General features: G+C 44.8%; 1 protein-coding gene across 1 annotated transcript; it reads right to left on the reverse strand.

The window, feature by feature from the left end:
• Positions 1-1,924: 1,924 nt before the first annotated feature.
• LOC125747345 (inter-alpha-trypsin inhibitor heavy chain H3-like) lies at positions 1,925-14,975 on the reverse strand. The gene is made up of 22 exons (XM_049022512.1): positions 14,808-14,975; positions 14,169-14,198; positions 13,876-13,899; positions 13,361-13,527; positions 13,161-13,265; positions 12,814-12,976; positions 12,570-12,680; positions 12,268-12,396; positions 9,226-9,342; positions 7,967-8,135; positions 7,616-7,741; positions 6,085-6,266; positions 5,601-5,786; positions 5,368-5,504; positions 4,983-5,143; positions 4,641-4,667; positions 4,308-4,349; positions 4,102-4,215; positions 3,688-3,889; positions 2,970-3,142; positions 2,397-2,508; positions 1,925-2,214 (listed from the first exon to the last, which is right to left on the reverse strand). The coding sequence occupies exons 1-22, from the start codon at positions 14,895-14,897 to the stop codon at positions 2,076-2,078; spliced, it is 2,706 nt and encodes a 901-aa protein (XP_048878469.1). The 5' UTR covers positions 14,898-14,975; the 3' UTR covers positions 1,925-2,075.
• Between the last annotated feature and the right edge of the window lie 1,639 nt (positions 14,976-16,614).

The raw sequence follows: 16,614 nt of genomic DNA on the forward strand, positions 1-16,614 counted from the left end.
TTCAGCGTCACAAACCATTGGGACCAGTTAGGTTAAAATCTGAAATGTACGAGGGGCCAACTTCATGCAGGTCCAATAGGAACCAGCCTCCAGGGATCTGTCCACCATTAGGCGGACAAAACCCAATGGTGTGTCCTACCACCAAAGCAGATATGGATCCCAATTAGAATCCGAGGTTCTATTTGGAATCAAACCTTGGAGTGGGGTGTATCTCATTGGGTGATGGATATATATGCAAGGTAATGGGTTCAAAGTAAGGATGCCACCTGTCCCTTATAATATGGGATCCTCCCATTTAATAAGGGATGCAGCAGTTTATATTCCAATGTAGGATAATCCCATATTATAAGGGACGGGTGGCAACCCTAGCTCAAATCCTGTGCCCAGCAAGAAACTCATATCGCTGTTGGGCCCTTGAGCAAGGCACTTTACCCCATTTGCTCGCGGGATGGCAGCTAACCTTGTTTGCCTGTGTGTTGCTTTTGACAGAAGTGTCCATTGAATAAGTAAACAAATTAGGCTCCGAGTCTCTGTTGATCCAGATTCTTTGAGTGGTGTAAATTGTTGCTGTACCATCTAAACATTAATAGCCTGTGATCTGCTAGACTTGTGATGTTTTTTAGTGACAAAAAAAATGTACTTTAAGAATCACATACGGGCATATTCTTTCTTTATCTGGAGTAATAACTGTGTCCAGCAGGTGGCAGGCGATCCATGGTAAGATGAAGATCATTTGTATTTTCAGGAGGTTTGACAAAACTATTATCTAAGGTATGTTTTGACTCTGGCCATATCTCCGTTTTTTTTTTTTTTTTATCAGACCTGTAGAAGTTCTTAAGGTTAGCTCCTCACATTCCTAATCCAGCCAGTTGCGTAATATTGGTTTTGGTGATGATCTCTCTCAAAATAACTTAAGGCTGCTTTACAATTTAAAGTCATTGGTCACCTGACCCCTGGGATGAATAGGAATCCTATCAAGTTTGCACCCCTAGTCCCCTGTGAGGCCTGGAATAGGCCGCACGGTCCTACCCAGACGTCTGAGTAAGCAGCTGGAATATGTATGGATGGCAAGTTTATCAAAGGAATACGTAAGAGTAGGCTGGCAATGCAAACGCACCAAGTTCCGTCATATTTTTTCAAAGCACCCTCCCACCGTACTATTGGTAGAAAATGTTTGTTTATAAAATGTTGCTCATGCTGATGGCAGCCTAATTTTATTACCAGCACAGAAAAGCTGCCTTGTTCTCTGTCCGCTTCTTTAAAGTAGTGTTTTCCTATCCTGTCACTTGCCCTGTACATTTGCAAATTGAAAATGGGAGAGGAGAAAAAGTGCCAGAAATAATAAACAAGCTAATGCTGCAGGAAATGACCAAAGAAGCTGATGTAACACTTTCTGCCTGAATCACTTCAAAATGTAAAAGTGACCTTGAACTGTGGGATTTCTTCTTTTTGATAATGTTTTATGAAGCTGACATTCTTCATCTGTTCACCTTTAAAGTGGGTCATCTCAAAGACTGAGATCTCAGCTGCATGGAGACCCCAAGGAGAGACACTAAATGGCCATTTCTGAATGAAAGTACAAAATGTAAAGTAGTTCCAGCTAAATGCCTATTCACAGTCTGGGTGGGACATGTAGTCCTGTACAAACCGTTTTCCAAGAATTTGATAGATGCTGGTGTCTAGGGATCAGTGTGTCCTCTTTGAATGTTGTGCTTGGGGGACATGGAGGTATGTCATTCAAAATTGCACCATACAAACTGGAACAAAATGATGTTTCTACAAAAACTGGAGGAAAGAACGATTCTCTCTGTTGAATAACAGTGATATGGAGGCAGACTAAGGTGTGGGAACCACTTATTTGAACAGGTAAATGTTTCCCAGGTAAAAGGAAATAAGGCAATGAATATAAAATGACTGCAAGGTGTTTAAGATATTAATGGTTTATAGCTAACATGTTTTTGTCATACACATCAATATACCTGGTTATTAAGTAAATTAAACTAATAGTCTACATTTTGTCGTATTTTGTTATTGCCTTTGAAGCATATCACCAATTTGGCTGATGGTTTTGTCACTCAGCTGGTCTTGAATATCTCGGATACCACATAATCATGGTGAGTCCCGTCGATGAGGCCTGAGCCATTGCTGTGCACGAACCAGCAGGGTACATCTTCACCATACTTGACATTCCTGCGGAAATCTCTTTGCCATCCCCTGTAGGCCCGAGAAACATCCTAAGGTGAGCAACATTTCGTGGCATCATGTTGCCATGTTTCTCTGTGTTGTATTATGTATAGTGTGCTTCTGATCAGAGGAGAGATTCTGATGTACATGGAAAGAGAAAGGTGCTAAAACCAGAAGACCAGGCAAAGACAGAGATCTGTGCAGATATTTACCAGGTGACAGTGAGCTGCTGACCCTTCACCCTCATGGTGGCATCTAGTTTGTCTGCATCCTTTCCTGCATGCAGCTCACCAACCTTAAACTGCAGGCCGTGGTAGAATTGTCCTGTAGAGGGCAAATGAGACCAAATAGTGTGGAAGAATTAATGCTGAGGTCCAGTTTAGAAGAGAAGTCAGCAGAAAAGTCCATTGTGCATAGCTACTGTTTTACACGTGACTAATGGCTGCTGTTTACAATTTGTAGTCCTGTAGCATAGGCCTAAGTAGGGACACCTTTACAGGTAGACATGAGAGAATAAACATGAGAAAATGCCTTTAGTGTGTCAGGTCACAATAAATATGAAGCAGTCTTCAGAAAGTTTGCTGGTTCAAACTGCTGCCCCCTGCTATGTCAGGACGTCACATACTGTATGGGTTAAATGCAGAGGACACATTTCTTTTTTGTGCACTGTGTGCTGAGGTGTGTCAGCAATGATCATTGATCACCAAATTCAAGATTCTAAACCCATGGGGGATTCTCAGATGATGATGTTACAATCTCAGGGGACAGGGCCAGTCAGATCTTACCAAGGAGGCCATGAACTTTGCTGGAGAGAAGGTGGCTGTCTAGAGTATAGAAGCCCAGATAGTCCCGGTGGTATGGGTGCTTCTTCCACACCCTGTGCAAGATGATAACAAACTTGGCGGAGTCCCTCATAGTGACAGTAAGACTGCGTTCCTTTGTGATCTCAAATTCCACACTGCATAAGAAAGAGATGACAGTGCATTATGGTCATGAGAAAGCAGAGTCGGATACCTGAATGAATGCACTTGACAGAATCTCAAAACTGAACAATAGCGGCGTAAAGATGCGTCAATATATTGTGAAAAATTGATTATTAAGGTGGCCTGTCGACTGTGGATCCATAATATCAAAACTGATTTCTGGGGGTAAAATCCTCCTTACAGATAAAACTACTTATAGGCTGCAAGTGCTTTGCTTTTATGTGCTGCAGGTATTTGTGCAAAGTAGCTGCACCGGCATGCAAATTTCTGATGTATAGGATGGCATGGGATGTTCATAGTATTTAGTATTATTTTGTGGTTTCTCTCTATGTAAATTGTCTTGAATTCAGTAAAGAGTCAAAAGAGAGCAAATTTTTCAAAACATGATTAAAAACAAGAGGAATCACAAGCTGGGGGCTAGGAAATTTGCAACAATGCAGGATGATCATCAACCTCAACTTCAACCTGTCTGTCTTTATGTAAAATGCTCAGCATCTCTTTCAGTGTTTTTCAAGCTCACCCAGGGCCCCTGAAAATCCTGTTGTCAGACCAAGAGAGTAAAGTCTTCCGCCTGTCCTGGTAGACAATGATGCTTTGGGTGGTTACCTCCACCTTGAGGTTTAGCTTTTGGTGAGCTATCCCAAACCGTCCAAAGTAGGTGTGGACTTTGCTTCCAAGGTCCACTTTCTTATCCCCTATGGTCTGGCCATTGACCACAAGTCCTACAGAAATCACGTGAGTGTGAACCCACAGTTGATTATCAAATAATACATTCAAATATTTACTTATTTAACTGCATTAAGGCATAGAATATCCTTCTCTTAAAGGTTGTATTACCAATCTTTTGTTCTCTGTAACAGATTTACTGTGGCTTATTGCAGCTTTTACCATAGTCACTAGGTCTTTTCCCAGTATTTCCAGACTAATATCTCACCTGATAAAGGGTCTTTCACCAGGTTGAAAATTGTGCCTGGGACATCATCAATGTTAAAGCACAAAGTGTCATTCAGATCTGCAACTTGGATGATAAAATGGGGATCTCCATCCACTGGGGGAAAAAAGCAATTTTTAATGTTTTTTTTCATGTTTTTCATTAATGCTAAGTCAAATATGAAATCTACATAGAAGCTGTTGACATACCGCTTGTGACTCTATGTGCTGCATGCTGGGGTATCTGAATACCTGTGTTTAGAAAAAGATTTATCTCTGACAGCAAGCTACAAGCTTACAAAATAAAAAGTTTCATGTGTTTTTTTTCAGAGTGATGTTAAATCCATTGATGGTCAACTTGCATCCAAAACACATAATACTTCAATGCTAATATTTCATCTGTATTATGTTCAAAATATTAATGCTGTATAACCCCCTGGGATCAAACAAGTTTGATCTCATTGACCAACCTGCATTCTAATGCAGAGATTATGCTCTGGATACACATGTTCAAATTTATGCTTAGAAGTAACTATAACTTACCAGCATAATTTGGCCTATGACGTTCATCTGCAAAATGACAAAAGTGAGCAGTGGTCACCTTCACAGTATATGATTCAGGTAAGAGCTGGGATATTATGTATGGCTTTGGTTTAAAGTTTATCAGAGGGTAACATTATATTGGCTGGTTTCCCCCAGTATATTTCTCTGTGATTGTAATTGTATTACTAGAATATGTTTACTATATTTGAACAAATTTGCTTGATTGTTCACCTGGCTTTGTCAATTTAAATTAGATTAATTAGGAAATTATTTTGTAGCTTGTGGATTCCTATACAGAGAGGTCATCTAGCCAAGACCCCAACTGAAAAGCAGGACTCGCACCCTCAGTCAGCTTGTCTGCGATCATGACATCCTCTGGTGTTTCGTCCTTCTGAGGTTTGGTCACCACCATGGAGGTAAGTGGAGTCACAAAGTTGTAACGCAGGGACAGCGCCAGAGCTTCAGCCGTCGCATTAGCCTTCTCCTCCACCTTGCCACTCTCCCTATGGAGACAAATTCCCAGAGAAGAGCATCCATGATTACTCTGCCTCCACATGTATGCATACATCACATGGAAATTTGGTGGTTTAATATTCCTTAACTGGATACCAAAGACACCAGAGACAGGGCTAGTAGCAAAAATTCAAAAGGCATACTCTAGTAAACAACACTAGAATTTCACGAGATTAGCATATTATACTGCCTTGGCAATGACATTCAGCCCAACCTTTTGGCAAGCAACTGCTGAATAGAAAGATATGCCCAAAGACGCTCAGTGAAGTCTCCGAAGATGTATTCCTTTTCTGGAAAGATGGTATTCCAGTCCTCAGCAGTTGCTTGACCCTGGAACTTTATGTCATTCATCTGAAAAATGTATAATGTGGTGGTTCTTAATTCTACTGTTATGTTTGGAGCAAAACTTTCCTACTTGGGCACAAAATGATGGAAGTAATCTCTCACCCCTTGTGCAGACACCTCAAAAATGAAGTTTTGTAGGTCATCATCTGATATCTGCCCAGCAACCACAATCTCTGAGCCATTGAACAATTGTTTGAAATGGTGTTGGGTTAGCCTATCAACTGCATTGTGGGGGTAATTCAGGTGCACTTCGGAGAGCAAAGGGCTGGCCACTTCGCTGTAAAACCCCTTTAACAGAGAGTGGCAAAAAATGAAATGCAAGATCAACACACACATCTTTGCAAAGAAATGTCAACGGAGAATAGGTGATATACAGATATGCTTGTGGTAATGAAACTGAATAGATTATCTGTTATCATGCATCTACTCCAACTTGTAGTAACAACACATATTCACACTTCCAAGTAGTCTGAAAAAGACAATGATTGTTGTAAAGTCTTATGCCTCTCCTGGGCAGAAATGATTCTATTTTAGTTACACCCTTATTCCATATCCCCATCAGGGGAATGGTTGGCTGGCACAGTACCGTAAGCTGGAGAACAGCATCTGAATCTTCATAGATCCTTCTGGCTAAGCCATTATTCTGCTGGGCCATCACATCCAAGAAATTGTATTGCAGATGAAAGCCAAATCCCAAGCAGAACAGAGTCATATTCCCTTGGATTGCATTACGCACATTACTCTGAATTGCTACTGAAGATGTCTCCCCTATAAAACACATGCACATAGCATAAACATATATTTATGGTAATTTTGATTGTATGTATATGGAAAATCATTGTGTTTTGCTCTTGATCTGCTTTAGTTCTGCATACAGAAATTGGTGAATTAGGGAAAACAAATCCTATCGTAGTTCAGTTCCTCATCCAAAAAAAAAAAGGATTATCCTTTGAAACTTTACAGATTATACTGGTTTCAGTTTATGTCTTTTAAATATTTCACATTGCAGGTCTTCATCAAACCTTGACATTTTAATGTATACAGATGGAGGCAGCTACAAATGTGCACAAAATATTGGGACAGAACTAGATAATTGTTGGCTTTTTTACATGGACAAACATGGCAACATTCAAGTTAGATGGTGCATTTCATTACAGGTGTGGATATCTGAGGCTGAGATTGCTATATGTCAGAGTTCGGGCCATTTATGAATTGAATTGTGACTGCATGGTGAATTCAAATTTACTTCCTGGTGTAGGAACTGAAATTGGATCTCCCCACTCTATAGAAAGTGAATTGTATCTGAATTGTAATTATAGGAAACAGAACTGAATTCCACTTCTAAGAGGTAGGCTTGATTTCCTAAATATTGGACATGTAATATGAAGGGCTTTATAAAAACATTAAGACCCCCACCAAAGACCAAAGACAGCAAAGCTTTTTGAAGTGATGGATTTCCAAGTCACATCTGATTCCCTTACTGTAAAATGATGTTTGTGTCACTGGCAACACATTTAGGTCTGACAGATCAGTAATCATAGTGATGTGAAATTTGAACAAGTAATTATGATTTGTTACAATAACAAGTAAAAAAAAAAGTTTGAGGCGATGTAATACATGAGCATTACAAAAGCAAGCAAGGCGCTATACATTATCTCCACATTTTTAGTAAAATATTTCTATTCAAGTAATTTTTACTGTTATAAATACTATTTTCAAATCTGCATTGAGGCATAGATGTCTACAGGTGTCTTAGTTCTCAGTAATAATGCTCATTTATCACTCATTTCTCATTTTTATTTACTCTATGTTGCATACACTATTCTCCTACCTGACATGTACCTTGGACATTTTATTATGTTCACGAATGCAAATATATTTCACTACTTGTAATCTGAGAGATATGCTAAGGACACCTATAAAACATGAAATTGCATAGAATTTTATTGAATTCAACTTCCTGAAATTCTAGTTCAGTTTCAATTCTTCATCAAACTTTTTTTTCGAATTACAATTCCTGATTTGAATTGAGATTGATGAGTTCATTCACGAATAGCCCTGAACCTGCTATATATAAACTGATGACTCTGTGATGGTGAAATATAACTGAGACAGACCTGAAGTGGGATCCCCATCCGTCAAGAGGATTATCATGGAAACACTGTTGTCTGGCAGCTTGTTTTCAGCAGTATCTCTGTAGAGAAGGTCTACAGCCTTCAGCACAGCCTGGTTGATATCAGTCACTAATTGGAATTGTTGGGAGGGGGTGATTAATGGGAATATTCATGTCTTACCAAAACATTACATCCTCTGTGATTCGATTTTGAGAGTATGGATAATAATATAATGCCAAACAGGCAGGGATGTGGCAGTGAAAGACAGACTTTGGAACTTTGGACAAAAAAACGTCAGTAATACCACTGCATTTGAGAACCACCTGCTTTGCATCTATATTTCGACATACTCACTCCCCCTGGCTATGATTTTCGAAACAAAGTCTTTTGCTTGAGTCACATTCTCTTCTGTAGCCTTGACCAGGGACTCTTCCCAATACTTTATCTCATCATCAAATAAGATGAGTGTGAAGTGGTCATCCTCATGGAGATCATCCAGGATAGTGTGCAGAGCTTCACGTGTCTGATGCAATGGAAAATATGTGAGGAAGATATTGAAACAGAGATATATTATTCATCCCCATGGCAAATTGTGCCCTGCTCTCCATGAGACACACACACACACTGGTTTGGGGTTAACAGCACAGGGTCAGCCAGAATGTAGCACTTCTGGAGCAATTTGGATTAGGGGCTTTGCTCTACTGTCCAATGCTGGCATCATTCTGTCAGGCATGAGATTTGAACCATCAGCCTTTCGATCACGGGCACACAGTCCTAAAACACACATGAGCTACACAGCTAAATTTGAGTATCTATTCAGATCAAGTCGGGCCAGGTGGGAGCTTGCGCTGATGCAGTGTGTTCTCACACCCATCACATGATGAAACACCTCAGGAAACACTTGGTCGATGACCCTCTAGGCAGACATGCAGTCCAGTCCCACCCTCCAGAAATGGTTTGAACCCCTACATGGGCTCTGCAGTTGCCATCACTGCTGCAGGGATTGTTCAGAACAAGTATTTGGGCCAATTTACTTTTTCATTAATTAGGATTTTGAGTTGCTCTTGGTAGATGTTTAGTTTGATGTTCGGTTAGTATTTAACAGGCACAAATGGGTGCCCTTTGACCTGAAGTATTAAAAGTGCCTTCATATGAAGGTACTTGAAGACCCTGGTATTTAATTTGTGACACAGAGGAGGGGTGGTGGTGGGGGGGTTGTTCTGGGACCTTGCAAGCAAAAAAATAGCCTTTGAAGCATACTGTTTTTTCCTATGATTCGGTGAATATTTTTTGGGACAAGTTAACAATAAAACAATCATCATTTCTGCATATGAGACTGTTTATTTTACCAGTGAACACATAGTTGAATGTAACAGTTTATCAGATCAATCCCCCAAAATGAGCTGCTTTGTTTTGCCAAGATGCTGCTGCAAGGACATTCTGTGATACTTAACCCCAGTCGCTACTGGGATACTGGCTGACCCTGCTCTCTGGTGCTCATTTGTGTGTCAACTTTGAGCAAAAACCTTTGCTAAATATAGAAATAAACGGTGTGACTTTCCCATAAATGGAGTTAAACGTATTCCTGAGGTAACATGATCAGGTTTCCTTACCTGGGCAATTTTTTTTCCATACATGGATCCACTGATATCTATCACAAAAACGATATTCTTCGGTACATATGGCAAATCCGCAGGAGCAAAAAAGTGCACAAAATACCCGTTCACTATCTGGAAAAAAACACCATTGTTATCACACACACCCTCCTTCCTAATGCTTGTTTGCCTATGGTTCAGTTACAAAGCATCATCAGGGCATGTAATGTTATGGATTATAAAGGCTTTGATATTATAAAAAGAATGAAAAATCTATGACAGCTATGAGACCTATTAGTCTATGATAGCATTATATATATATATATATATATATATATATATATATATATATATATATATATATATATATATATTGTGATGCCCGGCCCGTCCGCTCCTCGTGTGTGCCACGCCCCCCTGCTTACCCACGTGTTCTTTCCCGATTGTACCCAGCTGTGTCTAGTTGCTTTGATTAGTCCTGTGTATTTAAGTCCTGGTCTCCCCGGTTTCCCTTGTCCGTCATTGATGTCAGTTGCCGTCCTATGTTCCCTGCCCCGGATCTCCGAATAAACCCCTTGTTTTCCCTGATTACGGACCCTTGCCTGTTTCCTGCCTGCTTCCTGCACGCTCAATCGCCCGCACGTAACGGCGATCGTGACAGAATGACGGACCTCAAGAAGAAGCAGAGGAGGAGGAGAACGAAGCTGGAGGAGCTGACACTTCGCCTGGGGGCGTGCTCTCTCGCCAGGTTGAGGCTCCCGACGGAATACGAGGAGGAGGAACCCCTCCAACTCCGGGAACCGGAACCTGCCCCCACAGAGCTTCCGTCGCCCCCGGAGCGATGTGTCCTCCGGCCAGAGCGGCTGGCCCATAGGGGGGCCAGAGCGGTGCGGGAAGCTGTCCCACGAGTCCCCCGCTCTCTTAAAGGGGCCACGCCCGTTTCGCCCGCGGCCCTCGCCGACAGATACTTCACCCTCCAGGGACTGTACTGGAGGGTGATGGGGGAACCGGCCCCACAGGGCCCCCCGGAGGGGGAAAGGCTCGCCGCACAACTGGGGCAGGATTTCGCCTCCTTCTCTCCAGAATCCCCGTATTCAGACCTGGAGAGAATGGCTGAGGACCTCCGGAGGCTGATCAAGCTCCGGAGAGCACCGGCTCCGGCTACGCCTTCCGAGCCACCGCCGCCTGCGGACCCCGCTCCCGTGCAGCCGCCGCCGCAGCCAGAGCAGCCGCCCCTGCCCACGGACCCCGCTCCTGTGCTGCCGCCGCTGCAGCCAGAGCAGCCGCCACCGCCCGCGGACCCCGCTCCCGTGCTGCAGCCAGAGCAGCCGCCGCCGCCGCTGCCACCAGCACAGCCACCTGTGCAGCCGCCCCTGCTGCCTGCGCAGCTGCTCCCTCTACCTACTGCAGCTCCAGCGCCCACGCCCGAGGCGCTCCCCCAGCCTGCAGCTCCAGCGCCCACGCCCGAGGCGCTCCCCCAGCCTGCAGCTCCCGGGCAGGCGCCCCCACTGCAGCAGCCTGCAGCTCCCTGGCAGGCGCCCCCACTGCAGCAGCCTGCAGCTCCAGTCCCTGGCCCCGTTCCTGATCCCACTCCCTTTGTGATTCCAGCTCCCGACCCCCCTCCAATCCCTTCGGCCCCAGTTCCTGAGGTGGTCCCTGAGGACTCCACCGAAGCTCCTCCCTCTTCGGAGGTGGAGGAGCTTGAGTGGGACCCCTCGGGGACCCTGCTGGTGACTCTGGTGCCCTCGCCCCGGCGAGCCCGGCCCCGGGGCTTCCTGTCTGTGTCCCATAAGGGCAGGGGACACAGACGCCGGGCTAGGGTCCCTCCCGCCCTGCCCCCTGGCTCGCCCTCACTCGCCTGCACTGGGGCTCGGAGGGCGCCTGCGGGTCCTGGCCCTCCGGGTCGGACGTCGCCTGCGGGTCCCCGGGTCCCCCTCCGCGGCCTCGTCGCCCGGCCTCGCTCCCCCCTCCGGTGCCTGGTCGGTCGCCTGCGGGCTCCCCGACGGCGGCTCCTCCGTCACCTGCGGGTCCACCCACTCCTGCGTGGCGGACGACGTCGCCGCCTGCGGTGGCTCCCCCCCTCACCTTGCCCTCGCCAGGGGCCCCTCCGGCTCCCTCGTCCCCTTCCCTGGTGCTCCCTCCTGCTCCCTCCCTGGCCCCTCCGTGGGTCCCTCGCCCTGTCTCCTCGGCCCCTTCATGGTCCCCTCCGGCTCCGGCCTCCCGGCCACCTGCGGCCCCTCCGGCCGCCTCCCATCGCCTGCTGGGTCTCCCTCAGGCTCCCCTTGATTCCCCCTCCTTGTCTCCCTGTGCCCCTGCCTTTGTCCCGCCTGTCTCTGCTCCCCCTTGCTTTGTTCCTCCCGTCTCTGCTCCTCATCCTCCTGTATTCCCTCCTTTCACTCCTGGCCCGTTTGTTCCCTCTGTTCCCTCTGTGTCCCCTTTCCTGGTCTGTCTGTCCGCGTTCCCCGTCCTGTGTCAGGTCCTCTCCCATTTCCTGTCTTTGTGCCTGTTCTGTCTGTCCGTCTTGTTCCCGGTCCCTCGTTGATGGTTTTGGGTTTTGTTTTTCAGGTTCCCCTGTCTCGTCCCGTCCGTCGCCTCCTCCCGGGCGCGCCCGGTGAACCGCGCCTTTGGGGGGGGGGTTCTGTGATGCCCGGCCCGTCTGCTCCTCGTGTGTGCCACGCCCCTCTGCTTACCCACGTGTTCTTTCCCGATTGTACCCAGCTGTGTCTAGTTGCTTTGATTAGTCCTGTGTATTTAAGTCCTGGTCTCCCTGGTTTCCCTTGTCCGTCATTGATGTCAGTTGCCGTCCTATGTTCCCTGCCCCGGATCTCCGAATAAACCCCTTGTTTTCCCCGATTACGGACCCTTGCCTGTTTCCTGCCCGCTTCCTGCACGCTCGATCGCCCGCACGTAACGGCGATCGTGACATATATATGTGTGTGTGTGTGTGTGTGTGTGTGTATATATATATATATATATATATATATATATATATATATATATATATATATCAAACTGAATTTTCTTCTGCACAGAAAGATCTCCAGTGAAAAATAACCAGACCTGTATGTTACCAATGTCGTTCTCTCGCTTCACATCATACTTAATGAAGAAATCTCCATCAATCAGCGTCCCATCACAGGTGGGGCAGGTGCGTTGCTGCTGCACCGTCGGCCTGAAGGCCACGTGTGCCTGGGGGGGGGGGGGGGACAGAAGGGCTGGTGAGAAAGGGACTTCCAGACTTCACTGCTGCTGTTTTTGTTTTACATTCTAACCATGAGCACAAATGGTTTTACTTTTAAATCGTTTGCTGCTCTTCAGCATCCTCTTAAAATGGTTAACTACATCCAGGCTGACCAACAGACCTTAGTGTCAGTGACAGTTTTCTCCACTAGGGGGAGCAGCTCATTGGTGACGAAGGTGCCATAAGCATCGAGAAAGGCAATACCTTGGGGTTCATAGATGTCTGCTACGATCTGTTGAAGAAAGATCAAGGAACTGCACTGAAATTTGTGTGTTGATGTCAAAAAAGATACTCAATCATGGCAGGAACTTGTGAAGCTACAACCACAGCTTCTGATGTGTGTGATGTGTTTGCTCATCCAAGACCTCAAAATTCTGGAGCAGCTGCTTGGGTTTGACCCGGATCATGAGCTCATACTGGCCCAATTGACGCTGAAGCAGCTCCTCATACGTCAGCATGAAGGTCACATCACTGTGTGCCGCGATGTTCACGGACACTGAGAACTTCTCCATCTTCCTGCCCGATGCTCTTTGGACACAAAATCAGAAAATCTGTCAGATGGACATGGCTTTGCAACCAAACCAGACCAGTACCAAGTACCAAGATGTGCATGCACATGAAAGACATTATTCGAAAACAAAATACAATGGTAATTTACATTCCTTTTACAGTATGCTGTGTCATAAATGTCCATTGGACATCCTTCTCGCACCTGACTAGTCCAGCTGTTTGGCCGCTGGACACAGCTTTCTGAAACTGCTCTTTGGCCTTCTCCTTTTCTTTCACTTCCCCCAAATAGATTTTTCCTTCAATCTCCCTAAAATGGACACACATTGGCATATACACACTTTAAGCATCACAGCCTGCAGTTATCAGAGTGTCAAAATGGTGTTAAAAGAGGGATGAACTGACATGCTGAAATTGGTGATGAAGGCCGTTTTAGGTAGCTCGATATCAAAAAGGACCTCTTGGGAGGTGTTGGCCCTGTTGACCACCTTAGAGGTCATGACATTATGAGCAAAGCGAGATGCCACCTTACAGTTCATCGTCACACTTTGCACTTCAACAGCATTCTGATCCTGAGAGAAAGAAGATTTGGAGGGGGGTTTTAGTTGTGTGTAAAGATTGATATCTTGTATGTAGTGCAGCACACTGGGTCTGGCAATTTACAGCAGTAACTAGGCACTTGCGGTTTTCAGCATCGCAGTGTATAAAATAAGATGGTCCAGGTGTCTTTCTACCAGAAATTTGTAGCATAGCAAAATGATTTGGAAATGGGAAGGAGGATCACATGATCAAAAGGTCCAGGGACATGAGCAGATGTTTTATAGCTAAAAAATTTTGCGGTCACATTTCCTGACCAATGAGCTGAAATGATCATTAAAATTTCATGTTGTTGTAGTAGATGGGTAATTCTTCAGTCTTACCAGCACATTTTGAAGGCTTCGTTTCTGTTAAATAATGGATAACAAAATGTCAAGTTTAAACACAGCACAGCAAATAAAGAGAATTGATTTCACTTTGAAACTTCACACAGATCAATTGAGAAATTCCTGGGTCAGTGACCTGATAAACATTCATCAATCTCACATGGGGATTTTATTTTCACTGACTTAGTCAAAATGCTGTTTTTGCTGTATGCAGAGTATGGATTTTCATCTGGCATTCAAGCAGAGGGTTAGCACTGGTTAAGCAACAAGAAACCACTATCAGTCGTTACCTTTATCACCCTTGCTTCAGTCTCAGGGCCCTGGAAGTGAGAGAATATGGTGGATTACCGATGCACAGGACAACTGCATGATGAAAAGTGTGTTTTGTGCTGGGTTCTTTGGGCTGAGACCACAGCACAGATTTGTGGGTCTTTGCAGCATTCTGTGGTCATTGCATTGCCATCTCTCGCAAATACTGAATGAAATCTTTTTTGATTATTATGACCGTTAAATTAGGCTTTACAGCTTTAAACTCTCATTACTACAGCACTTCCAGTGACTATTTGTGGTAGCACCTGGTAATATGAACACACTTGTATTAATAACCCATAACTTAACTGACATATGCACTTATGCTAGAAATCAGTTTCTCTACATCTTCTTCCTGTAGCTTTGTCCATAGCACAGCTCACATTAGGAATAGCATTATATCATCAATGTAGATGTTGTCATCAGTGAATTACAGTCTACTGAAGAAGGCTGAATTCAAAGATCTAAGACTCCAGTTCATATTCTTCCATTTCTTCTTAATAGTCTCATTCCTGGGCTCTGATATTGGGGGAAAGCAGACCTCTCGCTCACAGAAGCTGGGCAGGATCAGTGAAGGCGCAGAGTAGTACGAGAGGAGCAGCATCGCTGTAGCTACTCACCTGAGGAGCAATGTCCTGAGAGACAAGGAATGCGGGTGATACAATCGTGGGTATGCCCACAAACAGAAGCAGCACTGTCCCACATCCCATCGTGAGGCTCCAAGGGTCTGACACAGAGTGAACCAGAACACGCTGAAGTAACCCTCTCCAGCTGCAGGGAAAGGTGGTGTGTGTGTGGGGGGGCGGGGGGGGGGGGGGATTGCATCTGGTAAATGAAAACAGCAGTGTATTCTGTGCAAGAGGACAAGCTGACGAAATCCTGAAGGCGTACCCAGATCTCAGGGCCCTGGTGCTTAGTCATGCTGTATTTGTTAGTCACACCCACTTCCCGTATTTAACTGGCCTCTGGACACAGCCTGTTCATAATGCTTTTTGGTGTTCTCCTTTTCTTTCACCTCCCCCACATTGATTTTTCCTTCACTCTCTCTAAAGTGGGCACAAACGTTTATGTGTGACAAAGGAATTGTGCAAGAGTCATTACACTTTAGGCGAAAACGTGTGAAAACTGGGAGTCTCAGTGGTTAGCACTGTCGTCTCATACCTCCTGAGTCATGTTTGAGTCCCTGCTCTAAATGTTTGCCTCCATGTTCGTCTGAGTTTTCTCTAGGTACTGCAGTTTCCTCCTGCATTATTAGTGTAAGGAAAAGTAGTAAAGACTCACCGATGTTCTTAGTTGATCATTTGAATACAGACAGTGTTAGCAATTTATGATCATGGGGGAAGTCAGGGATAGAATGGGAGTTCCAGTCGGCACCACTAGGGTGATAAGGAAGATAATTGAATTACAAAGTCTCCACCCTGTCCTGCCCCATCCCTGTCTCAGCCTCCTCACAGTCCAGAGGGTCACTCTTTATATGTAAATTCACTCACAACACCTACACACAGCACCTTGTTGGGGTATTTTGGGGTATAAAGGGGGGTGAAGAACTTGATTTTTATTTGAGCTGCCTTTCAATACCCAGTGTATGTCTACACTGTATCACATTATATTATTTTTTACTGTTCAATAAACTACCGTTTTGCTGAAACTACAGAGACTTTGCAAGTGGATTCCTTAAAATCAGAGACATGCAGCTAGGTGAAACTTTGTTTCTAACATGCCCATAGCATATAAATTCTAGTCAACTAGCATCCCATCAAGTGATACCCTCCCCCATGCCATGTTTCAGGCAATCGCAAATGTTCAGTGTATGCTCTGAAAATGGAAGGCTTGGAGAAGACTTTTTATGGTGGTGATATATTGCTCTATGGTTTCCAATAAAAGGTCAATTTATATCCTGTATTGGATAAGTGGTTAGTAATGATGGATGTGCAAAAACCTCTTCATTTGCCCTTTGCACAAGTACAGGTACACTCGGCATAAACTGGACCTCATGCTTACACCGAACTGTATCCCTGACAACCCACTTGTTTACACAGTTATTCTCCATTTTCCAAGCCTTCCTTAACCCTCTTTCTACTGCCCCACCCATTAATCTGTCCGATGATGATTTAGCCAATTTTTTCCATGTGAAGATGGCAGCTTCAGTTATCCACTCCCAAAACCTGCATGCATCACTTCATACAGGGGTCTTCTTTTCACTAATGCACCACCCTCCCCAGCCCAAATGTTTCTAACCTGCTCGCCCACTGGCCTACCACCTGTTTCCTGGATCCTATCCCCTCCCATCTTCTCCAGGCCATCTGTGCTACATTAGCACCTGCAATTACGTACATAATTAAAAATCCCTTACCAGCGGCACATTCCCTGCTGCATTGAAGCAAACTTGGGTAACATCATTGCTTACAAAACCCTCACTCAGACCTT

Source organism: Brienomyrus brachyistius, chromosome 8 (genome assembly GCF_023856365.1).
Source record: "Brienomyrus brachyistius isolate T26 chromosome 8, BBRACH_0.4, whole genome shotgun sequence".
NCBI classification, from domain to species: Eukaryota; Metazoa; Chordata; class Actinopteri; order Osteoglossiformes; family Mormyridae; genus Brienomyrus; species Brienomyrus brachyistius.

Excerpts from the sequence above, each read along its gene's own strand:
- LOC125747345 (XM_049022512.1), bottom strand. The coding sequence starts at position 14,897 with ATGGGATGTGGGACAGTGCTGCTTCTGTTTGTGGGCATACCCACGATT. Across the intron at positions 13,900-14,168 it reads CTGAAGCAAGGGTGATAAAG|AAACGAAGCCTTCAAAATGT; the intron begins GTAACGACTGAT and ends ATTATTTAACAG. Across the intron at positions 3,890-4,101 it reads GGTGAAAGACCCTTTATCAG|GACTTGTGGTCAATGGCCAG; the intron begins GTGAGATATTAG and ends TGATTTCTGTAG.